Raw genomic sequence first — 27064 nt, forward strand, 5'->3', positions numbered from 1 at the left:
TATAGTAACCTGCTTAATAGGAGTGTTTTGATGAGTAAATTTAATATGGCTACATGATGCTCAATAAGTGCTATCTATTTTTTAACTGTTATTGGTTATGAGATTTGAAGGAAAAAGAAGAATAAGGAGGACTTACACATTTTTGGCCTGATCAAATGGGTACATAGTGTGGGGTCTTAAGGAGATAAATACTTTGAGGGTGGGTGGGTTTAAGGATAGAAATCAGTAGTTCACTTTTGTCCATGATAAGTTTAAGGTACCTTTTAGATGACCAGGATCATGTGGGAGGAAGTGACAAGATGGGACTTGTATATGGGTCTTTTGGTTCTAAAACCTGCCATCTTTCCACTCTCTGAGAGGCGGAATAAGTGAGTGATTATGAGCACAGACTCAGCGGTCAGACTGCCTGCATCTGAATTCTAGCTTTGTTGTTTGCTGACTCTGTGACCTTGGATGGGTTATGTGTGCTTTCTGTGCCTCATTTTTATCTGTAAAATGAGGATAATGGTTTGTTAAAGCCCTGAGAACAGTGCTTCGCACATAGAATGTAAGGTATATGTAAAGTGTTTGTTGCTGCTGTTGCTACTTTTCAATCCTAATGTTGCTGTAGAAATGAAAAGAAAAGAAGATTCAAGATACTTTATGAAGGAAGGATTAACAGGATTTTGGTGACAAATTGCATTATAGAAGCTAAAAGGGAAGAGGCACAGCTGATTCTGAGGTTCTGAGCTGGAGTGAGTCTGTTTGAGGTGGAGGTGGGGTTGATGAGGAATTGAGTTTTAGAACTATTAACTTTGGAAATAGCCAAGAGAAAATGTCCAGAAAGCACTTAAAAATGTGGGAACTGGAACTAAGGGGAAGTTCAAGACTAGAGATATAAACATGGAATCATCGCTTAGAGGCAAGAATTGTAGCTCCCAGAGTGAATGCATTTGGTGAGAGAGAAAGAGAAATAGTCGGATCAATAGGAGACCAAGGACTTAAGTGTGAGGATTTCCATCTCTAAAGGCAAAGCAGGTCAGCTGGCAGAGTACAGAGCTGCAGAGGCGGGGAAGGTGAGGAAATAGTAATAGTCTATGTTTGAGAAATAAAAGGAAGAAAATTAGGAAGGTGGTAAGTCACTTGAAGGTTTCTTTTAAAAGATGTTTGAAATTCTTGGGGGAAGAACTAACTAGCACATAAAAAATGGAATAATGGATGGTCCCAGTGTCTTAGAATGGTCAAAGCTAATGGCATCTAGGGCAGCATAGGTATTCAGCAAATCTGAACAAGGAAGAGAGGAGCAGCTGTCCTAGGGTACGTGTGAAAATAGTAAGTACAACTGCAGCAAGTATGATTGTTATTACGTGTCAAATACTGTGCTTAGCACTTGATTCTCTCCCTCAGTCCTTGGGAATTCTTTGAGATAAGGACAGTTATATTCTCTGCAGAAGTGAAATGTCAAATCAAAATAAACATTCCTTTAATAAATTATGGTGTGTCCTTACAATGTATTGCCCTTCAGCCATGTTTTTCAAATGAGATAGAGTGATACTGCCAAAGAAAGATATCAGTGAAATACGTTTACATGATATTAAACACATATTTGAAAACTTATGTCGTGTCCATCTGTCCCAGTAGACTCTAAACTCCTCAAGGAGTGTGACTGGATCATATTCATCGTGCAAACATCAGGGTGTAGCGTGGATTAGTATGCCTTAACTATTGGTCAAATTTGTGAGTGCATAAATGCATAAAATGGACAGTACTAGTACCACACAGGGCTTGAGTGTGTATATGTATATATATGTGCATTTGTGTACTTTGTGAACCTAAAAGCAGAAAATGTTACGATATTTTAAGGAAAATACTAGTCAGAAATAGAAGGTATTAATTACTATTAGGAAGTTTTCAGAGACTTCATGGGTTTAGACAACAATGTTGTTGGTTTGAAGAAAATGGTGAAAATAGAGAAAAGCTAGTTCTAACTTTGGCAGTGAAAGGAAGAGAATTATTGGGGTCTGACTGCCCATGCTGAATTCTTTCTGTGGGTGGAAATGGGGTGGAGAGTCCCGCTTGGGCTGTGGTTGAAAGCCTAAGCTCATTATGGTAGGTAGTTGTGAATTGGGACTTTGTGAAATGCTGTTTTTACGATGAAAGAATTCTTCAGCCATCTAATAGTCCCCTAACCAGATGCTCACTATGATTCAGCATGTGTAGTGGACGTTTTAGATCTGAATACTCTGTCATACAAATGGAAACGAAATTGTCCTAAACAGGCCTATGATTTAAAAAGAAGATACCAATTTGCCAATTAGGATCTATAAGCTGCCTCATTTATTGTTATTGAAATATCATCTGCATTCTGATATTTGTGTTCACTTGCTTTTCCTTTAAGGATCTCTAATTGTCCTGAAGATTTTCGATAATGGACCACTTTAAGGGCCATTCGTCCTTTTGATGAGTGCTAGAATACTAGATTTCATCCAAAAGAAATAAGGCTTAATGTTTTCATTTGTTGTTAAAAATCTTGATGAGACTGAATAATTGATTTTTCCTCAGACTTTTGAGTTAACATTAACTTTAAAGTCTTTATCAAATAAAAATAGAATTTATAGTAGTTTTAGCGTGTATTTATTTTTCTTGCGTGGTTGTATCATATTTTCTTCTATATATTCACTTAAATCACTTGGAATTCTGCCTGAAATGGCATTTTCACGATAATTCTGGGAACTCTCCCCTTTGACTGTATGATATTTATTGCTGATACATGTATTCTAGTGTTTCTTGCCTCTCATCATACATAAATTCTAGTGGCATGTTGAATACCATTGAGCAGAACTGGTTGATGGTAAATCAGACATTTTACAGCATACTGTTGGGAATGTTGGATTCATTACTCTAAAGAAATTACATTTGATCAGTATTTTGAGAGCTTCCTAATATGGTAATTTATTAATGTTCTCTGTTAATTATATATACAGGCTGAAAACTTGGTTCATTTTAACAATGTATAATATATGCCATTGTGAATCTTTTCCACAAGAAAAAAGAGTAGCAAATAATCCAACACTATCTTTGATTAGAACTATTAAGCCCAACAGCTTGTATTTAATGAACACAGTGTTAATTATATAGTCAACTGAGTAGTTCATTCTCTACCATAGGAACTATATATTCAAATAAAGCTGTTTTGATGTATAAGGTGCCAAAGGAAAATTGGCTAACAAGAAAGGGAATAGCCTTATATGTGGTTAAGATGTCAAATGAACAATTTTAACTCACAATCATTTTTTACGGAGAATACATAAATTGGGTTTTTATTTTTAGTTCTTCCTCTTCCCTTCAGAGTTAAATGATTGAAAATGACTCTCAGTCCCCAAACTACTCTTACACATCATTCAAAATAGCCCTGACAGGCTAGCCTCTTCTGGTAGTGATGAGATTTATGACTTTCCATTCCTTGGTGTTCCATTACTCTGTCTACACCATCAAATTGATTAGTAGGCAATGGAGAGCAAAGAAAGAGAGGCAACTGCTTAGAGCCAGCTGGTGTCCATCATTTTAATGAACTGCCTAGAGATGGTTAATACTGTCCTTGATTCTCTTTGTAGCTGGTGATGACCAGATCTTTTAAAATATTTTCTCCCCTCCCTTATTCTGTATTACAGGGCCCACTGGAAAATGATCTGGTAGTTCATGTAGCACTCGTAGCAGAAAGCCAACGGTATGAAATCCAGATGGTGGTGTGTTCTTTTGTGGGGAAGGGATGGGGCCTGATTGCTTTACGCTTACAATATTAAGTGTGGTAGTAGAGATTAATTCATAGACCCCTTGACAGGGTTTCAAAGAAGTCTTTAATGTCACTTTAAGTGCCAGAACAACATTCTTTTCATATTTAAAAATAACTTTTAGTTGAAATAAATGTTAGAGACTGTGACCAGTACCAGTGTTGCCTGGGGTGTAATTTTGAGAAATTAGTGCAAACAAATTATAGGGATTCCAAAAATCAGTGCTTACCCTCTCTCCCAGCGCCCACGGTGCCCATCTAATGCTTTGTGAAGAACCCAGGAGGGCCTCTGGATTCCAGGGCAGAAGGCATATTGCTGACATTAACAATCAATAATGTGCTCCAAGTTAGCATAGTTTCTTCCATTTTCTCCCCCTCCTTCACCATTTTCCAAACTATAAATGCATTGCTTCAAAATGTCTCTCTCTTTTTTTCCCTATGTTCTTTAGCCTTCAAGTTTTCCTCAACACGTATGGTATTCAGACTCAGACTCCTCAGCAGGTAGAACCCATCCAGATATGGGCTCAGCAGGAGCTTGTGAAAGTAAGTGGTTCTGCCATTTTACTGTCTACTTTGTGGAGGTCCTAGAGCAGGCTCATTAGACTTAGTTTACAGTCAGAAGCATAGCCAGTCCAATTCTGAGGTAGGGTCATTGATCCAAAAGTCTTTCTAATTATGTTGAGAAACCTGCTTTATCAGACATTGTTACTAAAAAAAAGACTGCGTTGTGGTGTATATATTATATTCATAGGTCTTGATTTTTACTCCTTGCTAAAACCTGGACTGAGCACGTAAGTAACAAATTAGCCTTAATTTTAGTAGTTGTGTGTAAAATTAACCTTTCCATTTGATTTGATTATTTTCCCTTTTCTTAGCTGTTAAAGTAACCTTCTCATCTAAATATTTCTGTACTGGTAATAACTACTTCCCTTTTTCCCTTACCTTTACTATTTGGAGTCTAAAGTAATTTCTACCCCTTCAGTGTGCTGAGTCTCAAGTAATTATAAAGTAACATCTGAGTTTATCTTTGGTACAGTTACATACCTATTTGGATTAGCTTAAAAGGTGATTTTTGAGGCCTTTTCATGCACTGCCTGCAGGTAGGTGCAAAAGTGCCTGTGTTTAAGAGTATTCCTGCTCATTAGGGACAAGAAATTGTTGAATTTCACTGGTTATTTATAAACTACCACTTTTATTTGGTAATTATTCAATATAGGCGCAAACTCCACGGTGTTTGGTAGAAGTGTTCAGAATAGTCTCTCTCAAGTGATCAAGATTAAGTTGGTTAGATTGGTGTAAATGTTGTGGTCAAAGCCTTGATACTACAACAAAGAATAAAAGCTTAGAGAAGTGAGGGGCACAGTGCATGGGAAACTGCAGGGCCTCAGAGTGCTGCTAATCAGACTGGACCTTACCCATTGGCAACCAAACCAGCACCTGGGTGTTGGGTCACCCAGAGCACCAGCTCTTCAAGAGTACTTAAACTTCCTCTATCAAATTTAGAGCTCTTTTTCTCCCAATTAAAGAGAGAAGACTAAAAATGCAAGGATCCCTGGAGTAGGTAACACTTTAAAATCACTGAAGACATAAATGATTGGTTTTTATGGTAGAAAAGGGTAAATGACACCAAGAAGGAACTGATGATCCACAAGGCAAGGAAAGGAGGCAGCATGGAAGGGGCAAAAATCTAAGGCTCTAATACTGTGCACTTATCATTCAGGTGCAGGCTATATTTGCTGATACACTTTTATGGTCTCTCACTGAAAGCTCCAGAAAATGATAACAAAGGTTATTATTCTTTGATGAACATACTCTCAAAGAAAATTAACCCAAGTCTATTTTTTCAGTCCTAATTTATAATAGAAACTTTTTAAAAAATTATTTTTATTATTATTATTGAGGTCATATTGGTTTATAACATTGTGTAAATTTCAGGTGTACATTGTTATATTTCAGTTTCTGATAGACTGCATCATGTTCACCACCAATAGTCTAGTTTTTATCTGTCACCATTCATGTGTGCTCTTATCCCTCTTGTCTTCCCTCTACCCTCTCCTCCTTAGCAACTTTTTTTTGTGGTAGGTGAGGCCCTACTCTACCAGACAACATGCAATCAAGATTTAAAAGACCAATGTGGTTCCAAATGACTTGAATGTGGCATTTTATTCATTCATTTATCAACAAACATCTCCTATATGCAGAGCACTACGTGGGGCCCTCAGATACAATGACTCTGTCCCTGTTCTCCATGTCTAGTGGTGTGACAGAAAAAATACTTAATTGCAATCCACTTTGATAAGTGCTGTTGTATACATTTGTACAAGGCTCTGTGGAATCACAGAGGCGGTAGGAAGCATTTCTTTACAGAGTAAGGTGAAGACTTATAACGTGTCCTACTTACTTCATATCTTGTTGTTTTAAAGATGGTGTTAACAAATGATTTACAGTTTAGGTGTGTGGTATGGCTAAAAACAAAGATTTATGACCAAGAGCCCAGCTTCCCTGTACATATGTCAAGATGGAAGATTCTCTGTGGCTACAGTCTCTGTGTTCCAAGCTAGCTGCTCTTTGGGATTCATCCTCTAAGATACACTGCCTAGTATACTGCTTCTTATAAGTCTGTCTTTTGAAAGCGTTCCCTCAAATCTTAGTTAATACACATATTCTTATGCCAGTGGCTGATTCTGTTCTGAGAAGCTACACCCTTTTTCAGCCCACTGAAGAGAACGTGAGGGCAGACAGCTGAGAGCAGGGCTTTTACTGTCTGTAGTTAATGTTGCATGACGTGGTGACTGTGATGTGATTTGCCTCATAGGAGATCTGCATAAGTGCAGATCTGGAATGAAGTATTTCTGTACTTCTGGGTGGTTTGGTCCCTACTATATATTTCAGTGCATTGAATGGTATGAATGGGTACAACGTGAGGACAGTATTATCTGCACCCTGAAATGCAGGGAGCATTCCATGTCTGAGTACTTAATTGTCATAGACTTGCTGTACCTTGGTTCAGAAATTTAAGGAAAATCCTTTTACTGTGATGGAGTCATATTTAAAGGAATCTACCTAGATCTGTACATTTTAACTTGTGCATGGTGGATTAATATAATCACTTGTCTAAAAGAAGAAGTCTTATGTAGTTTAGACATACATTTATTTCTGAAAAATTGAAAATATTTGAAGGAAAGTGGGTTCTATCTAGTGTTATACACTGTAGTTTCCGGGCAGCTATATAATATAATGCTTATAGAATACTTTTCTGGCCAGTTGACTCTGTCTAAAACCACTGCTGTTCTAGAATCAGTATTCACACAGCACATGTGGCTCAGGAGGACATTCAGTTCGTTCATTCATCCATCAAGCTCTATGCTAGGCACAGTGCCAATTCACGGGTTGCTGTTCTCTAGGCACATACAATGCAGAAGAAGGAAGAGACAGAGAGCTTACTCTATCATAGATGTGTACACCATTGCAGAATAAATAGAGAGCTCTGGTGATGACAGTAATTTTGTACATGATCAGGTTGATATTTGAAATAAGTTCAAATCATAATCAGTAGATTGTGTAGACATGGTTGGATTTTCCACTTAGGAAAATTTAGGTTAGATTTCTACCTCTCATCAAACACAAAAATAAATTCTAGACAGATTAAAATTTTAAATATTTTTTTTAAATGATTTAACTATAAAATCACTAGAAGAAAAAGTAGGAGAACAGTTTATAACTGTTGGGAGGAGAAGTCCATTCTTAGAATAATACCAGTGTCAGAAAGTCATTAAGGAAATGATTAACAAATTTAACTAAATATAGCTGAAGATGGCATAAGCAACCTAGCATATCAAAGTTGCTTGTGAAATTTCCTAGTAGAAAAATGTTTAGATTGAAATACCACATGCTGAAATTATGTTTGACCTCCTGTGCAGTCATTCTCACATTTCATAGCAGCATTGAAGATGAGCAAACTGGGTAAAATATTTGATACAAAGGGTAATGTTCTTAATATACCAAGATCTCTTACAAATCAAAAAGAATAATAAATACCCAGTAGAGAAGGAAACAAATGAAAAAATTTATAGAACATACAAATAGCCATTAAATATATGGGAAAATGGTCAACCAGAAAACATTTGAATATGGTAGTGTAAAACTGGAATGAAATATTATTTTGACCCAAGAGAATGACAGAAAGGGCCTATGCACTATTAATGTCAATATAAATTGGTCCATTATTTCTAGAGGGTGACCAACCTGGCATTATGTTTCAGAAGGAGTGTATATTCTCTTTGATCCAGGAAGTCTAGGAAATTATCCTGCAGAAATAATGTTATACTGTTCAAAGGTGTTTATTGAATTAGTTTTGAAATAACAAAATATCGGGAGCTGCCTTCATCAGGGAATAGGTATTAAATAGGGTAAAGAGCCTTCCTGACTGGATTAAGTGCTCAGCTCTGGCACTGATTAACTTCTAATTCATTCCAAGTCTGTCTGCTTTTACCTTATAGAAATTCTAGAAGTTTCTGCTCCACGGTGGTACCTTCCCCTTTTTCTGATACTTCTACAGATATTTTTCCAGCCTTTATATTTCTTCAGTCATTTCAACATTGAAATATAGAGTAAACGCTTAGTCTCAGTTTACCATCTTGAAACTGGAACACGGCAGTATTAGGTTTAAAAAGTTTTAAAAAATGGAATACCAAACAGATTAGTGTATGAACCCATTTATGTAAATATTTAACTATGTACTTTTAAAAATCTGTAACTCTGTCTTATACTTTGGTGTTTCTTAAGGATCACACAATAAATTAACAGTCCTTTCAACATAACACCAAAGTGATATAAAAGTTGCCTAAGGTGTTGTGAGAGTAAATGGGAGCATTCGCTTGTAACATATGGCTTAAGTTTTTCATAAAATTCTTCTAATCAGAAAAATCAATAAAGACAATTTCCATTTTGGTGGGAAACACTTGAAGGTGGGAATCTAGTAGGAGATGTGTGGCCCTGTTTTTTAAAAACTTTGAATAGCCAGATTTTTTATCACACAGTATTTATCTCCTTTTGTTTTTTTATGAATCAGACAGAGCTATCCAAGTTGTACATTTATGACAGAGTAAGAATAATGTCAAATTTTAAGATGTTGCTAAGTGGATCTGCAAAAGCTTTCCTCTAAAATCTCTCAGGGCCCCAAAAATCTTAGTTGACATCTTTGGCCAGCTTGTTTCCCTACAAGTTCACTGAATAAGGTTTCCCTAGGCTCTTTTTCTCTGGAAAGATCAGAAGTTATCAGGGCAGTAGTCGGGGGGAAAAAGACGCAAAAAAGGAAAAGCATGGATTCTTGCCTGACTCTGGTTTACAAATTTGTGTCTTACAGGCTTATTTCCATCTGGGTATCAATGAAAAGTTAGGACTCTCCGGAAGGCCAGATAGGCCCATTGGCTGCCTCGGTACATCAAAGGTGCTCACGAAACGTTCTTGTAGAGCAGTGTTCTGGTTATGACACACAGACTGAAATGGTGTTTGACCTGCTGTTCATCCATTCTCATGTTTCATTGTATAATTGGACTAATTATCTGAACTATTATTTTCTACAACTGAATCTTATTTGTCTTGTGTAATATTGCAGACATCTTCTAGGAATGAATATGCATCCCACTGCTGTATCAGTTCTAAGCATTCTAAGATACTCGATTATAACAGTATTTACGCAATCAGGGGCTTTTTCCATCAGAGTAGAGGAGGACTACTTTAAGTTTATTAGCATACTGATCCAATCAAGAAACTTTGAAATTTCTTAATATTAGGCAGATTTCACAAGATATTATTTTATTTGTTTATTCAGATTAAAACATGAGTTTTAATTTTTATTAAGACTTACGCTCCTTTGCCTTTGGTCTGTTTTGTACTTATTTATTTTTTAATTATCCCTTACAGATTTATCGCATTTTAGGAAAGACTGTGGTTTGTTACCCTATCATCTTCGACCTAAGTGATTTCTACATGTCTCAAGATGTTTTACTGCTGATAGATGACATAAAGGTAGCTTCAGAACATCTTTTTACTGAAGTGGCATGACTTTGTTTCTACTGATTTTATCACGTGTAACTAACTTGAGTGCTCCTGGGTGTCTGTGACACTGGGTTAACACAGTGTAAAATATGAAAGTAAAACAACATCTGCATGGGAGAGAGTTAAATTACTTGCAGCATTGAAATAACAGATGGAGTGTGTTTTATATAAAGCTGTATGACTTTGCTTAATATACCTTTCTACGAATGGAATGAAAGGATCTAGTTTGTAAAAGCAGAGGGAGGACCATTTTGTAAACCATGTTCATATGACAGCAGTAGTTTATCTCATTTTGAATAAAAGTTGAGTTAGCAAAATAACTTTATTTATGAAGAATGCCAAGTAAAACCTCAGCTAACTCATAACTCTCAGTCAGTTAAATTCTCCTCTACTCCCTTTTCCATTTGCAGAGTACAAAAGCTTAGAGTCATAGTCCAGAGTATGAATTCTGGAGCCAGATTGTATTTGTTAAAATCTTGGCTCCACTATTTACCAGCTGTGTAATTGTGGGCAAGTTACTTAACTTCTCCGTGTCTCTGTTTTCTTATCTGTATAACTGAATAATAATAGGGCTATTCTGAGGATTAAATGAGTTAATATTTATAAAGTGCTCAAAGTAGCACCTGGCACATGGTGAGGTGTTATATAAGTCTTTGGTATGATGATGATGATGATGATGATGATGATGACAGCAGTAGAAACTGAGTCAAATAAAGAAATCTCTCCACATTTCTAATGGTCTGTATAGATTCAGTCCATTCTCTTTTACCTGCTGTAATATAAATCCTCAGTAACGTTGAGTGAGAATTAATCTCCTGGATGATAACCCCAGGTTGGTTTTTCCTCCTTGGGACCATTCTTGAACTGTACTTATTAGGGCACCAAAAAAAAAAAGCAGCCTTAATATATGCATGATCTGATTAGTTTTAAGAACAAACTTTAAAATCAAAATGGTTTCTAGCTTAACTTGTATGTATTAGAACATTTCTACCCTAAGTAGTTTATATTATCCAGAGTTTGATTCTGAATTATCTTAATGTATATGAGTTTTGTTGGCTCTTTGCCACTAATGGTTAAGTATCCTGATCAGCTCAGATACTGTGCCATTACTTCCTACCTCATTCTTATGTTTTGATAGAATGCACTGCAGTTCATTAAGCAATACTGGAAAATGCATGGACGTCCAATTTTCCTTGTTCTCATCCGGGAAGACAATATAAGGTAGGTTGATGAGAGAAGTTCACACTGTGGGCCTTTTGGAAGCAAGGTGTTGCGTTGTTTGTATCCCTCTCAGCGTGTGGCAGAGTGCTTTGCATATGTGAAAGGGCACTTAGTGTTAGGTTATTAATTTATCATTCTGTTGTTAATATGCACATTTTGTTTATCTGTTTATATTTTTTAGAGGTAGCCGATTCACCCCCGTATTAGATATGCTGGCAGCCTTTAAAAAAGGAATAGTTGGAGGAGTCAAAGTTCATGTTGATCGTCTACAGGTAATCTTCTGAATTTCAGTGTGTTTCTGTTTTCAGGACAGTTAATCCACAGATATAGCTGTGTTTTTAAATATATGTTCTATTTAAGATTTCTGTCTTAAGGTTTATTCTGTACCTTCCTACCTATTCCTGTTGTCACCACCCTGTTTATCTGATCCCTCCAATCAGATGCTTGAACAATCGCAGTGGTTTCCCACCTGGAATTTTAGACTTTAATAGCTCATCTCTAATCTCAGTTTTGCATTTAAGGAAGCTTGGGTCCAGAGTGGTGAAGTGACCTACTGTATAATCTTGAGTTGGTAGGTACAGATTAAGTGGCCTGACTCCCTGGTCCAGTGCTCTTTTCCCTGCTCCATAGTAACATCTAACCTGGAGATAATCCTTGTTCCATTTAGAACTTCACAGCATTGTCTTCACAGCTCCTAATAACAGAAGCCCTTTGTGGTTCCCTGTTAGCTATAACAACTTCTGCCCATGTTATGGCCTACTAAACACTCTGTCCTTCTGCCAATACAAATTGATTACTGCGTTCTGAACCTTGTGAGGCTCTGCCCCTCTCACACTGTTTCCTCTGCCTGGAATATCCTTCCTTCTTTCACGATCTCGGCTTTGAAGTCTTACCAGACTTTAAGGGCCAATTCTACAAAATCACCCAGACCAGAAATGACACGTTTCTTCTTTGACATCTTTTTGTGACCTTTGACGTGAACTGCTCAGATTGTAGTCCATCATGGACTTAAATGCCTTATTTCCTTCAAAAAATTGTGATCATCCCATACAGTCTCTCACGTAGATAGTGCTCAATATTGAGTAAGAAAGAAGAAAACTCGTATAGAGAGACTTATGCAGCGACGTTATAAATGGCATGTTTATATACTCATTCACTAGTGCTTGTGTTTTGCATATTTGATTGATTTTTATCTGAGCTTTTTATCTTTTCCCCCTTATTTTCTATTGCTTTGTCTTTTTGTAATGCTTCCTGGGGCAATTTCTTTGATATTTATCATGCAGCTCCTCTATTAAGTTTTGTATTTTAGCTATCATGTTTTCAATTTTCACTTTTCATAGTATCATGTTCTTATTTTCTGGGTATTATATTTTATCTTATCTTTCTGAGAATATGAACAAGACAGTTTTTGAAATTTTCTTCTCTACATTATCTCCTTTAGGTTTCTTTTCTCTGTTTTTTTGGCCTCAGTCTTTCATGTTGGAGGCATTTGTCAGATGTATAGTAATCTTTAGCTACCCATTCATTTTCAAGAATGAAAGAGTAAAAAGTTTGTTGGAAGCTATGTGTTTAGGAATAAGGACTCTTTCCATGATGAATTCATTTATAAGGTGGTCTGGTGGCAAGGGCCTTTTGTTGGGGGAAACCTCAGTGCCAATATCTGAAGATTTTTTCTCCTGGGCTCTTCAGTTTCCCAGAAAATGAACATCTAACCTCCAGCCTGAAAGACATGCATTTTGTCTCCATGTCCTGAGAACAAGGTCAGGGAAGGGAGCCAGGGGTCCCACTGCGCTGTATTACAGTCTTTCGCTTAATCCATTGTTTAATCTTCATATCTCCTGCTCTCTGCTGCACCCTGCACTCTTGAGTACCGAGTCTTCAATCAAAGAATAAGCCTCTTTTCTTCTTGCAAAACTGAAGCTCTATACTCATTAAACAACAGCCCGTCATCCCCCCATTCCAGCCTTCATCTTCTCTCTAATATAGAAATGAAAATGGCAGCTGTATGCTTCCTTTGGATTTTATTTCAAGCCCTTTCAAATTTCTTTAGCCCCTGATCCGCAGTCTCTCTCATCACTGGGCCTCAGCCTCCCTTCCCAGCTTCATCACCCAGGACTCTTTCCATGCAGTTCATTCCTGGCCCTGCTTTCCACTCCCCGAGTATACCGCATACTTGAAAATCTCTGATTGTAATTGGAGTTTTTTTCCTGCTCATGCTGTTACCCTATTCTAGAGTTGCCTTTTTCTTTTTCTTTCCTTTTAAGTCATACTTTAATTTCATAACTTAGGTCAATGTCACCTCTTTAGTGAAGTCTCCAAGACTGAAAGTAATTTCTCCTGCCAGTGTGCTTCTATGGCTTTTTACTGAACCTTTGCTGAAGCTCTTATTTTAGGTGTGGTTAGTTTCTTGTGTTTGCTTCTCTCAGTGGATTGAAAACTCTTTCAGGCCAAGGTTTACAATCTCTGTATTCCCAGAGTACTCTGCCCACTACTGTTCTCTCTGTGGGACATATATAAATATTAGTGTATTGACTCAACAAACGTTTATTGAGCTCCCTTTAGGCACTGGGGATATAGTGTGAAAAAATATACAAGGTCCTTGGTCTCACGGAACTTATTCTGGTTGGAGAGCCAAACCCAAACCAAGCGAGGTTAGGTGCAGACTGATGAGATGGCGTGCAGGCGCAGGTGGGGTGCTCAGTTGGAAAGGGCCTGGAGGGATGTGATTGAGTATCAGAGAGCAGGGTACCTTTTTGAATATTATATTGCATTTGCCACATATATTACAATATTAAGTTATTTAATTACCATCAGGAATAAGGTATTAATGCCTAGCAAATTAATCATAAGTATCATGTTTTTTATAAAACTAATTTAGGAGCCTCTGCAACCAACTGAATATTTTTTATCAAAAGCTCTAGAGACTGTTAATGGAATTTAGCATTTGCCTGTTAATTCAGATTGAACATTTACTTTATGGACTGAATTAGTACGTAAGAGTAGGTAGGGTAATAAAAGTAGAAAATATTAAATCAAAAATTTTTTTAATGTTTTCAGTATTAGCTATCAAGTTTGAGAATTAAATAATTCTTGACTCCTCTTTCTTTCATACCCCACATTATAATCCATTATCAAATCCAGTTTTCTCTATCCTCAGATGATATCCAGGATCTAACTATTTCCCGAAACTTCTAGCACTAACATCATGATCCAAGCTACCATCATCTCTTACCTAGATTTTTATAGTAGTCTCCTAAATTCCTACTGACCATAAGCCAGTAGTCTACATGCTGTCCATGATATCGACATTCTTCTCTGACCTCATCTTTTTACCACTCTCCCTCAGTCTACTCTACTTCAACTGCACTGTCCTCCTTACTACTCCTAAAGCACACCAAGCATGCTCCTGCCTCAGGACCTTTGCACTTGCTGTTCCTCAGCCCTGCATACTCTTCCCTTAGATCCGTATCACTGACTACAATCCTTCCTTCAGTCTCTACTTACATGTCTCCCTGTTAGAGAAGTCTTTTCTGATCACCTGTATAAAATTGCACGTCTGCCTCCTCCTACTCTCCTGCCCTAGCACTCCCTATCCCCTATCTTTCTTATTTCTACTTTGTACTTATAAGCATCTGACATAACTGTTTAGGTTTCTGTTTGTTTATTGTCCACTTCCTACACACACCTAAAGTCGGTCTCAAGAGGGCAAGGATTTTGTGTATTTTGTTCATGCTGGATCCTCAATACCTAATATAGTGCCTGGCCTATGCTAGGTGTTCAGTAAATATTTGTCTAACAAATTAGATAACTCAAGAGCCAGATGTGTAGATGTGAGCCTACATCTTGGGAAACATCACTCAGTGGGCTTTTATTGTGCTCAGCACTGCTGTCTGCCCAGGCACAGACTCCTCTCACACCCTGACCGTGGCTGGGCCACATAACAATGTGCACATCAGTTGCATGTTTGGCCTTCCTCACGCAAACTCTGCAAGGAGGCTTTAGCGTGACTGCTGGTAACATGGCCATCTTGCCATTTGTAGTAGGTGTTTTTGTTGCTGATCCACTTTGTTTATGAGTTTCCACAAGAGGAGAGGGCAGCATAGCTCTGGGTGGTTAGCCAACAAGAGCACCATTCCCTTTGTCCTGTCACTTCACATTTGAAATGAACAGTGAAAAGACAGAAAAAGTAATATATGTAAGACAATTTTGATTGAAGAATTGACTTATTTTTAAAATAATAATTTATGGCTTAGTTTTTATGCAGTACATTTCTTAGTTTTATCTGACAATTCATCAGGTAATTAGAAGTGACACATACTGCTAAAAATCATTGTGGGTTATCATTCATTTCTATTACTCATCATGAACCACTGACAAACAAAAACTATGAGTTTGGCCTCATTTGGTTTGCTCAACCTATAATCAGGAACTAAGGGAAAATAAAGTGACCAATTGGTTTCCAGAATGTAGAGAAGCCCTGGCCTAGATAATCAACACCTTCACGATCCTGACGAATGGAGACTTGGCACTATCCCATTATTGGAGAACCCTGAAATACACTCTGGTAGCAGAACCCTAAGTGCGATTTCACATTGTCTTTACCCAAAACAATTTTAGTATTTCATGTTTTTTTAATTTCAAAATAATTTTTAACATTTTAATAGGTACTGAATTTTAATTCCAGCTTAAAAATAAACACCCACGATTCTAAGAACAGAGAGAATATACAGTTCATCTCACATTTATTATGACTCATGAGCTTGGAACTTGATGTGTATGCTCTGTTTCAGGGAGTTTTGTTGTATGTGAAAACCTGTCTGATTTCAGAATGCTCGTTTAAGAACTTAAGACTTGTGTATATTTTGTAAGTAAACTCTTCTTTTTGAAGTATTGTGTACTTACAGAAAAGTTTATGCACAGATCATAAAGGTATGGCTTGATAAATTTAAGAGGTGTGAACCTTTTCTCAATCACATTTCAGACACTAATATCTGGAGCTGTGGTCGAACAACTTGACTTCCTACGAATCAGTGACACAGAAGAGTAAGTCCCTTTGAGTTATTATTGTGTTTCTTGAGATTATACATTAGAAATGCAGGAAATCTGACAGTTTTTCTGTTAAATTCTAGGCTTCCAGAATTTAAGAGTTTTGAAGAATTAGAACTTCCCAAACATTCAAAAGTCAAACGACAAAGCAGTACCACCAGTGCTCCTGAAGTGGAACAGCAATCGGATGTCGTCATTGCTGAGTGGAAAAACAAACCCACCCATGAAATTCTTCAAAAACTGAATGTGAGGAAGATGCAATTCCCACATGGCCCTGAATGAGGCTGGCAGAGCAGGAACTCCCAGGGGCAATCGATATTTCTTTTTGTCCTCTCAGAGAAGATAGCAGTTAACCTGGAGGTAGATGGCCTGTCTATATGCAGGGCAGTAATGAGAGGTGGTTCTCACGGTCTAACATTAGCATGGATGTCTTACGGTTGGTTAAGGAGTGCGGATGAATTGGGTTGTCTTAGGCATGGAAGTATTGTCTGGACCATTAAAGAAGTGAAGCCAGTGATAGTTGCCTTTGAGGTCTCCTGATTTCTCTTTCAGTGCCTTTTCCCAGCCCGGATCCTCTCTCCTGACCCTGTATTTAGGACTGATAGTGTTAAGTCTCACCAGTCGCTGAGGAACGCAATCCTATGACCACATCCATGTAAATATTTTATGTTGGCAACTAATATTTTACCTTCCTTAAGGTTATTTGCATTTTAAAAGAGGAGAGGTGGAGAGAGTAGTACTTATCCAAGGAAATGAAATTCTAAGCATGGTGACATCTTGTTGTGCCATAAAAATTTGAGCATATAGTCTAAATATATATCCTGCCAGACACCATCGGTCCTTGTTATTGATTGATATTATCTATTGATCTACATAAGCACGAAGATGATATAGAGGCATAAAGGCATAAAGCACATAGCACAGTGCCCTAATATATAATAAGCACTCTGCTCATGTCCCCTCCTTTCATCCATCTCTCCACAGTGGGTAGAAAGCAGCATGGTCTCCCATGAATAAGTGAAGTCACGAAGGGAATGATTAAATGACTTGGCCAAATCTCTCAGAGTAGCAGAATCAGTATTCATGTTTATCGACAACACATTTTCTATCCATTACTTACCTTGTTTCCTGGAAAATTTGATTATTAAATCCTACTGCCCCAAGAAGCCAGCTTGCCTACCCTCTGTCTCTGAGATATCTAAGATAAATGGTTGTATAATGTCATCTTGTTCCTGGTAGTATCTCAGTGGCGTTTGTCTTTCCTCAGTTCCACAGCAGAATATTTCCTCTCTGCACCATGTAATTTCGTGATTACTTACCCACTGTGGTGACTTTTGTACCCATTTCATTCCAGTTATTCACAGTGATGTATATTTTCAGGACTGCAGCTGTCTGGCTAGCCAAGCCATCCTGCTGGGTATACTGCTCAAAAGAGAAGGCCCCAACTTTATCACAAAGGAAGGTAAGAGTTCATGTCTAAGAGAACATTTTTAAATAATAAAGACCTCAGTATTCTTGAACATGTATCAAATATGCATCATGAACATCCACTAAAATACTACAAGTTATTTTCTCCTTCATTAAACTCTTTTTTTTTTTAACTTTTAAATGGAAAATGTTCATTCATACCCCTAGAGTGGAATAGATTGATGTCTGAACTCCTAATTGCCTTTGTGCAATGATGCTTGATTGTTTCTCTGATTGTCTGAATAGTGTTGGAGCCTGGATTCTGCTTGTGACCGTTAACCTCTGATAACGCCCTAGTTTTTTATTGACAGTTTCTGTTTCCAGTTTTATTTTCTGTACGTTTTCGAGAACAATATTGAATCATTATAGCTATGAAAATTAGCTCCCTCATGGTCTGTAGCAGTCACTTGGAATGGAACGTGGTATTTAATAGAATTGTGCTTTACAGATTGTTAACAAAAATAAATCATTGGTATTCGCGTCCATGTCCACTCTGCATTAAGGATGAAACCCAGTTATCCCTGAAATCCACGCTTGTGTATTGAGTCACTGCTCTGAGGAATCTTTGAATTCTGCATCATGGCCTGCTTCTGGCATTTTATAGTACAGAATAATGTAGAATACTTTTCAAGTACTTAATGTCTAGCTACTCAGAGTTTTTGGCTCAACTGAAAGTCCTCTGTCCAGAGAGGGATTTGATTTGATTTGATTAGAATTGGAAATTGAGTTAGTATTCTAAACAGTAATGTCGTTTATAAGATTTATAGTTTTGATAGTAAACTAGACAAAATTGTTTATTCAAATAAGGTCTACTTAGTTTTTTGCATTATTATAGCTAAGAGATAAGCTTCAATCCAGTATTACACATGTGGATTGAATAGTTTTAATTTTGTTAACTGATTAAAGGCAGAAGAACTCTAAGCAAATTTCTGACAGAATCCTTCATGTTTCTAATTAGTCTTGAAACTATAAATATAAGCAGAATCCCAATTATATTGAGAACATTCATTGCAATTTATACTTTGACTAAAACAGTAGGATTTTTAAAAATCAAACATTTCATTAGGAAGCTGGAATTCACAATGGTTATTTTAGTAGTGCTTTAAGATAAAATTTATATAAAATAGTTTATAGTGAAAATGCTGAAAGAATTAATTTTTAAATCATTTTTCTAAACTGGGGAATAATACTCATCTTTTACTTAGATATTTGAAAGACTTTAAATGTTTTAAATCTGTAAAACTTTATGATACATTGAAAATCATAAGCATCTAACAGAATTTGAATACAATGTTATCCAATTTGTTATAAAGCTATAAAAATAAGTTCAGGGTAAAATGATAAAGACCTTGTTCTTTACCTTTGTTTCCTTTTTGGTGCTCTGTTCTGTCACAGGCTTAGTTTATTAACAAACCAGTCATGAGGCCAGATCGCATGTAAATTGCTGCCAAAGAATGAAGCCCAGGGATGTCTTTTGCCCACTAGTATATGTTGGGATGATCATGCACATAGCAGTGTGCCCACAAAGTTTTGTTGAACAAATAGATGAAAAATCATATATATTCAGAGTCTACAGTATTTGTTCAGTTTGCTATATTCTATTTTTTATTTTCTGCAGTAGATTAAAATGACATTTTTATTTGTTGAAAACTTAGATTGCATATTAATTAAGAAAAGAATGAATTTCCAGAAATAAAGTACTTCCTAAAATCATATACTCAAACTAAATAATAACAAGGGCTGAGGGCAATCACATTATATGTATGGATTATATATTGAAATATGTCAGGTGGTTCAGAACATTAATGGATGGATGTATCAACTCTAGTGGAAAAAAGTGAAAATTCAAGAGTCATTTTTTTAAAGGAGAATAAATGTTATGCATTTAATTAAAAGCTTCTTTCAACAAAGACTCTATTATCCAATGTCTAGGTACCGTTTCTGATCACATTGAGAGAGTCTATAGAAGAGCTGGCAGCAAAAAACTTTGGTTCGTATTAGTGTTGTTGTCATTATGTTTTATTTTTTGTGTTGTCATGTTTAATAGCCTAAAGATAATGGGCCAACTTAAAGATGATTATTCATCCTAATTTTTACTTTTAAACTCCAAGGTTACAGCACCGTGACTCTGTCTACTTTCTAAGGATCTGCCTACTTTCCATTTTTATCATGGCTCTCTCAAGATATTTTTAAAATGTCTGGGAATAAAGACTGCCACTGGAGTAGAACCTGGAGAGTTTTCACAGGAACGATATATGTTAATGGCTCTTTGCTGCCCCGCACCCCCTCTGTCCCAGCAAGGTGCTTTAGGTTCTAATTTGTATTCAGGAAACCTGTTCTGTCATAAGGCCATGAAAAGAGACCAATGGTTAATTTAATCATAAGCAAAAAATAATATACTTAGAAGGTAGTTCTCTTCCCACTTAAGTGGACTGAATCCCAGTGATTGTAGTTGCTTCATAAAAAATAACTGATATTCTGCAGAGGTAGTCTCCTGCTAGAGATTGAAAAAAAATTAGGTAGGTTGAGATAAAATTGTTGAAATTCAGAATTGGGTAGGTATGCCTAAATGTATGGCCCTCCGCATTTTGAAGCAATTCTAACAGTTTTTCTAGCAGAATCTAACATTTTGAAAGTAAGAGTTATATATACTTTTTAAATGACCCATTATTATCTAATTTTGAAAAAAGTCTCAAACGGGGTCATGAGAAACTCCCTTAACCTCAAGTGAGCCTCAGGTTTCTACTGTCTGAAGTAAGGGGATGAGACAAAACAATCTCTTATTAGTATTTCAACTCTATGATTTATAGTAAGTATACCATTCCAACCCAGAAGAAATAATGTAATAATCCTGTGATTTAATCTCAGATTTTCACTGTAAATTCTCAGCACAGTAAGGCATGCAAGCTGATAGATGTTGTTTTTTAACCAGTAAATTTCAAATGTGGTCTATAATCATATTTTTTTTCTAAGCAAACTTGTTTTTGCTTTATGTATTAGACTTGCATTTTAGATAAACCATTAACTAGCAGACATGTAGAGTGATGTTATGTTTAAAAGAATAGACTCCTGGAAGTTTCATTCACTGTATTTTCCCTTTTATGGCTTTCCACTGACACACCCAGGTTGGCGGTGCGCTACGGGGCTGCATTTACCCAGAAATTTTCTTCCTCTATAGCCCCACACATTACTACTTTTCTGGTACATGGGAAACAGGTAACATGCACAGAATGTGGAAACTCCAGCTGCTTGAAACGTGTGGGCTTATTTGCATTCTGAGGGTTAAACATGGTTTTGGTCTTACAGTGTGGGGGTGAAAGCTTCTCTAAAAGCAGGAAGTGTTTGTTTCACTAACTTTATCACATATTGACTTAATTTTCTACTAGTCGGTCTATGTTGAGATTAAGGAATATAAATGTTTTTTATAGGTCAGCTTCCATGGATATCCTGAAATACAAGGAAACAGTTTTAAAACTACATTTTTATTGTATTTTCTCCATCTAAAAGTTCCACATGAATTTTTACTTTTGAGGGAAAAAAATGTCCTATGTGTTGCATGTGCTGTGCTTAAAAAAAAAGTCTGTTCTCTCTATAGTCTGAGACTTTTTCAGAAATGTAAAAATAGTGGTGTGAATTCCTTCCTCCAACATTTTGGGTTTATCAAGAAAAAAAATACTGATATTTCATTGTATCACTTCCTAAAATTGGATATTAAGTGAGTCCCCTAATCCAGAGATTTGGTTATCTAGGCACCAAAATAAACATGATTTAACGTGGCTATGGAAATAGGTGACATGTACCAGTGACAGACTTAATCAATTTTTCAATGCAAAATCAGAGTATTCAATTCCTCCTCTGACCCCACGCCCCATCAAAGGGATAGTTAGGCTCCCTTTTCTTTAAGTTAATAATGACAGGAGTAATGCTGGTGTGGAGGTGAGGATAAGGGACCCCTCCCTAATTCTGGATGGTCCTACAGTCTAGGAGATTTTGGCTGCAGGGTCCAATGTCTTGGGCTCAGTGTTTCCTCCACATTATCACGTGAGGACCTGATTGTGTATATTTTTAAGTCTCCCCATTCAGGGGCCCTGTTCATTCATCATCTTTTAGATTTGTCAACCTCTGGCCTGCTTTGTTCTTTGCCCCCAGGTCGGTTGTGCGCCGTGCAGCAAGTCTTTTAAGTAAACTAGTGGACAGCCTGGCCCCATCCATTACTAATGTTTTAGTGCAGGGCAAACAGGTAAGTATCTAATTTTCAGACTTTCACTTGGTCACAGCCACAAAGGTTTCTGGGTAAGCCCCTCGCTTTTAAATCTGACTAGCCTCAGTGTCCTAGGCCTCTCACAAGCACATCAGCAGGGCCTCAGGCATTTCCACAGAAGGCTCCTTCCCCAAGCAAAATTTAGTCTTAAAGATGCACAGATACTAAATAGACCATCCCTTTTCCTGCTGCACTTTAGAGCTTTGATTTTCAACTCCTCTGTTTACTTGAGGTCAGTGAAGATGCTAAGAAAATGGAATCATACCTGCTGAAGTACTCCAGACAGGTATAGGAGCAAAGACAGGTGAATAGTTAAGGGCACATTTTCCCTTCTCCACATGAGATTCTTCTCCCCTTAGAAATGCATTGGCTCCCCAGATCCTTAACCCTCTGGATCTGCTCTCCCTCTAGCTCCTCCCCTCCCACCAGGGCCAGCTCTTGTCAGCTCCTCCTCACAGAGCCATCTCCAGTTAGCAGTTTCTCTCTCCTCTGGGTTCTCATAATAGGCCTGTGACACGTCTCACCATCTGCCTTGGATCCAAGTTCACTTGAAGGTGTGTCTCTCACCCCAGGGTATGCTGTGGACCCCTGGAGGTCAGGGCCCAGGTCTTGTCCAGCACCTGTCCCAGTGTACCCAGTATGGGGCCTTGAAATAGGCACTTGGTGAATGTGGGTTGAATTAAGCCTGTGCATGTGGGTGTGCAGAGTGGGATGTGGCTGTGCATTTTTTGTTTTGTGTTCTATAAGCTCTAATTACCTGGCTGAATCATCATTTGGTTGGAATGAAAACCTATTTGCTTTCTTTCTCTTCTTTGGGAACATGTGTGCTTTATTGTGTCTTCCTGACAGATAACCTAGGGAGATAATAAGCTTTAATAATATGAAATACTTTAACCCTCTTTTAATGGAATCAACCCATTGCTCATATTTCTGGACTCCTAATTCATTAAAATGAAAAATATTTCATCTAGCTTTTTAAATGTTAGAATAATAAGCTGTTTATTTTATCCTGTAATGTTTAATAACAATGAAAAATGATAGTACTAATAAACTCCTGAGAAAAAGTTAAATTATTTTCTGTTTTCTCCAAATTATTAAGAGGTAGAATTTTCATCCTCATTCATCAGCTAAATAGACCAGGGCACAGGAGATAACTTATCCAGTGCCTTTTCTCCTCGCAATCCTCACCTCCAGCTCAGAGTTTTGTGTTGTTTGCCTGGATGAGCCACCTCTGGAAGAAAGTAAACAGGCTCTGGGAAGCTATTTTTCATTGGATTTTAGGCCCCTGTAGTATGTCTGAAAATACAGTTAATTCTCCTTCATATAAGCATATGAGAAGGCATTGGAGATCTTTGGAGTCTCCGGCACCTGATGCTTGGAGAGGGAGCAGGTTAGGGTGTTCATCTCCATTCTGTACACTGTCTAAAGAGGGCTTGCACCCTGTGATCCTGAGACTCTGCTCCCCACATCCTGGAAGCCTTGGAGTCTGTCCTGAGGCTGTGGCTGGACAATTGCCAATCAGACCAGCACATCTCCCAAGGAAACAGTCACTTAGGGAGCTGGGTACGCCTGGGAGGCTGAAAGCTCCACTTCAGGTGTATGAAGTCCATTCACTGACCATATCTTACCCTCTACAGAAAATAAATGAGAATGGAGCATTCAAAGTTTGCATTTGCTCATTAGTGAAATGCCGCCCTGAGAATTGAAGTAACATTGTTTCTGCAGAGCAGTTTCAAATCAGCTCAAGCTCTCTGGAATGAATGAGTGGTTTAGTCATCATTGCTTCCAGAGTCAATGATGTGCCTTCTGTTTGTTGTCTTCTTTACACACTGACATTTTAATAAAAGTAATTGCACTTGGACTAACTGGTTGGTACCACTGATATAATAAACAATAGTTCTCAGTTTTCACTCCATCACAGAATTAGGGCAAAAGACCCCATGTTCTGCACTCTCCTCTCGTCTCTGAAAACACAAGGGCCCTTTTATATGCTCTTCTTTTTCCTGCTTCTTATAAACGTGCACTGTACATGGAAGAGAGAGGGAGGGGATATTGAGGAGGAAGGAAGGGCTGCAGACTCTTCTGGGAGGCGAAATCCAAGGAAAGAGGAGAGGGAGAGACCAGGATATTCCTCTTGCCAGCTTCAGCTGCACTTGCTGCTTTGAATTGTTCATTGCCGTTTGCCTCTGTGCTTCCTCGTTTCCCAGGCTTGTAGGCAGCTGTGTTTACTCCCCTCCACAGGTGAGACATACATCAACAGTATTTTAGCCTCACTAGGTACCAGCACTAGGCCAGGAGGAGTGGCTGCCCTACAAGCATGTGACCTCACACCTGCCTTTGAAAAGGTCACAGTGTTGTTAAAGAGCAAGAAGTTCCACATGAGAAACTATAAAGATGTGAAAAACATACTCTCAAATACTAAATTGTGTAGGCTGTGCAGTGAAGTAAAGCTATTTAAAGTATTCTGGTTTCTCTGGGGAGTTTCTAGCACTAAAGTTATTCAGAATAGTTTTACCTTAGCAGTTATTTATATTCCTTTCCTGCTTTTATCTACTCACCTCCACTCCCCTAACTGGGACCCTCACCTGCCCTTATATTTTAGACCAGACTGTGAACCATCATGAACTCCAGAGGGAGTCATGCTGTGAAAGCCATTTTAATAAATAGCAGGAACAGTTATTCTAGCTAATTCCCTAGCTCGCATAGAGTAATTTCCGCCTGCCAGTCATCCTGAGCCTTGAATTTCTTTCTTTTATCTTTTAGTAACTAGGAAATTTTTACAATAAAAATCTGCCACTTGTAGGTAACTCTGGGTGCCTTTGGGCATGAAGAAGAGGTTATCTCTAATCCTTTGTCTCCGAGTGTGATTAAGAACATCATCTATTACAAGTGTAATACCCATGATGAGAGGGAGGCAGTCATTCAGCAAGAACTGGTTATCCATATTGGCTGGATCATCTCCAATAACCCGGAGTTATTCAATGGCATGCTGAAAATACGAATTGGGTAAGTAAAATACTTTGCATTTGCATGAAGAGAATTGTTCAAGGTGTCCTCTAACAGACTCAGCCTCTCCAAGTGAAGTGCTGCCCCTGGTCTGGTGGGTATTTAGGAAAGTGCATCTTTCCCCTAAGTCATAGAGGCAGTGTCTGGAGATATGAAGAAATAAATACTAGTGCCCTGAAAGATTCCTCCTGTTTATTTAACTCCTATGTTAGACATAGTAAAGTAACTCTGTCTCTGGTAAAATTTAAAAAAAAAGTCTAAGCATGATACTTGTAAAAGTTCCTGTAAATAAAGTGGATAAGCCTTAAGAATGATTTTTCAGTCTAAAGGGTATCAAGAGGACACACTCAGATAAAAATTTGGTCCTTTTAAGAATATTTTGCTGCATCCATTTTCTACCAAAATCTAATTTTTAATCATTAAAATTGTGAGTGTTTGGAGAAGAAGTTGTAAGGCTCTGGTGACTTCCGTCTTCTTGATCAAGGGTCTCGTGAGGCAGCGTGGTCAGGGGCGTCGGCCAGGCTCTGGCGTTCAGCAGAACTGACCGCCTCAGGGACCTGGGACACGTGGCTGAGCCTCTCCCCGGCACTCTCATCTTAGCCCTCTCGTATTACGTGACATGAAGGGAGATAGTTCGTTAAAAGCCGATCACAACCAGATAAAGTCTTTTCTTTTTTTCAGTATATTTTTGATTGTACAAGTGTCACATGAATATGTTCTAATTATCGAAGAGTCAGCAATACCTGAGCATATAGAGTAACCTAACATGTGGCCAATTTGGGGGTGTTCCTCAGTGTTTGGAAAGAACGTACAGTCTCTGTTGGGAACAAATGTGTGTGAATGTGTGTGAGTGTGAATAAGTGTAGCTTGCTAATTGTATAATGGGATCCATATCTTTACTATTTCTGTTCTACTTGATCCTCGATTGCTGATGAAGTCTTAAAATTTTCTCATCATAATTATAGATGTCCATTTCTCTTTGCATTTTTATCAGTTTTGCTTTATATATTTTAAAGCTTCGTTTTGTTTCATGATACTTTAAAGTTTTTTCACTATATCTTTGTATCATTTATTCCTTTTCAACTTGAATTCTCTAAAAATTTTTTTTTAATTTCAAACATTTGCAGAAGTATAGAGAATAGTATAATAAAGCCTTGTGTGGCCATACTGTCACCCAGCTTCAACACTGTCATCATACGATGATCTTATTTCACTCTTCTCCCCAGTACTACCCACCCCCACCAACACCCACCCCCTCTAGATTTAAAGCAAATCCATCATGTCATTAATCTGTAAGTACTTCAGTGTGTGTCTCTGAGTTATGGCCTTTTTACATAACCATGACACCATTACAATGCATAAAATATAACAATTAAATTATTTTTTTGTCTAATATTACAGTCATGCCTGCTTTCTTTTTCCGTCATTATTAGCTTGGTAAACTGTCGTCCATCCCTTTACCTTCAATGTTCTTTTTTCATTTTGTATAGCTATATCTTATATATTCAGCATTTATGCTATATTTATTTTTAATCCAATCTGAGTTGATCTTTTAATAGAAATACATATTTCATATTTGTGCCATTGCTTATTATTTTTACTTTATTCCCACCATTTTATGTTTTCTATTTGCCATGCTTTCTTGTTGTTACCTTTTTCCTTTCTTCTTTATTGCTGGATTGATTTTCTTTTCATTTTTTAGTTTTAATTTTGCACATATGTATGAAACACTTTATGGGAAATGACTACCCATTTTTGCCTTCAAAAAATTACATATAAAAAACTAGTTGCTTATTGGGCAGTATCTGCATACCTGTTGTTTCAGCAATTCTCATTCTAGGAATTTAGACATGTTTTACAACAGTCTTCATTTCACCATTGTTTGAAATCATGAGACACTGGCAACAGCCTAGGTACCCATCAGTAGGAAATAGCTTAAATTGTTACAGCAGTACAGTAAAATGGTTACAACCATTACAAGAAACAAGATGAAGTCTATGTACCAACATTTATAAATGTCCAAGACAGATTAAGGAAAACAAGTTGCAAATGTGTTGCTCCCTTTTTTTGTAAAGGAATGATAATAATACTGTACATACATAGGTGTAATGTATGTGTGGAAAAATGTCTGAAAATATACGTAAAATTGGTGTCAGTTCTTTTCTTTAGGAGGTGTCTACTTTGTAAGTTATATTTTTCAGTTTTATTTAAAATTTTTTAGTTGAGGTTGTTAT

At 37.4% G+C, this 27064-nt stretch overlaps 1 protein-coding gene across 8 annotated transcripts in view; it reads left to right on the plus strand.

Annotated features, from left to right (window-relative positions):
* The window catches only part of PHKB (phosphorylase kinase regulatory subunit beta), a 219435-nt gene that overhangs the window by 155847 nt on the left and 36524 nt on the right, over positions 1–27064 (plus strand). For 6 of the 8 annotated variants that reach the window (XM_046680400.1, XM_046680402.1, XM_046680406.1 and 3 more), the window contains 12 exons: positions 3651–3706; positions 4219–4312; positions 9135–9218; positions 9695–9799; positions 10968–11050; positions 11232–11322; positions 16032–16093; positions 16180–16342; positions 17477–17558; positions 19496–19553; positions 21713–21803; positions 24628–24830. In XM_046680400.1, coding sequence (XP_046536356.1) covers positions 3651–3706; positions 4219–4312; positions 9135–9218; positions 9695–9799; positions 10968–11050; positions 11232–11322; positions 16032–16093; positions 16180–16342; positions 17477–17558; positions 19496–19553; positions 21713–21803; positions 24628–24830 — 1172 coding nt within the window. Of the gene's footprint in view, positions 1–3650; positions 3707–4218; positions 4313–9134; positions 9219–9694; positions 9800–10967; positions 11051–11231; positions 11323–16031; positions 16094–16179; positions 16343–17476; positions 17559–19495; positions 19554–20688; positions 20780–21712; positions 21804–24627; positions 24831–27064 lie in introns of all 8 variants that reach the window. The other 2 variants (XM_046680401.1, XM_046680399.1) reach the window with 1 other exon arrangement.

Source organism: Equus quagga, chromosome 13, assembly GCF_021613505.1.
Source record: "Equus quagga isolate Etosha38 chromosome 13, UCLA_HA_Equagga_1.0, whole genome shotgun sequence".
NCBI lineage: Eukaryota > Metazoa > Chordata > Mammalia > Perissodactyla > Equidae > Equus > Equus quagga.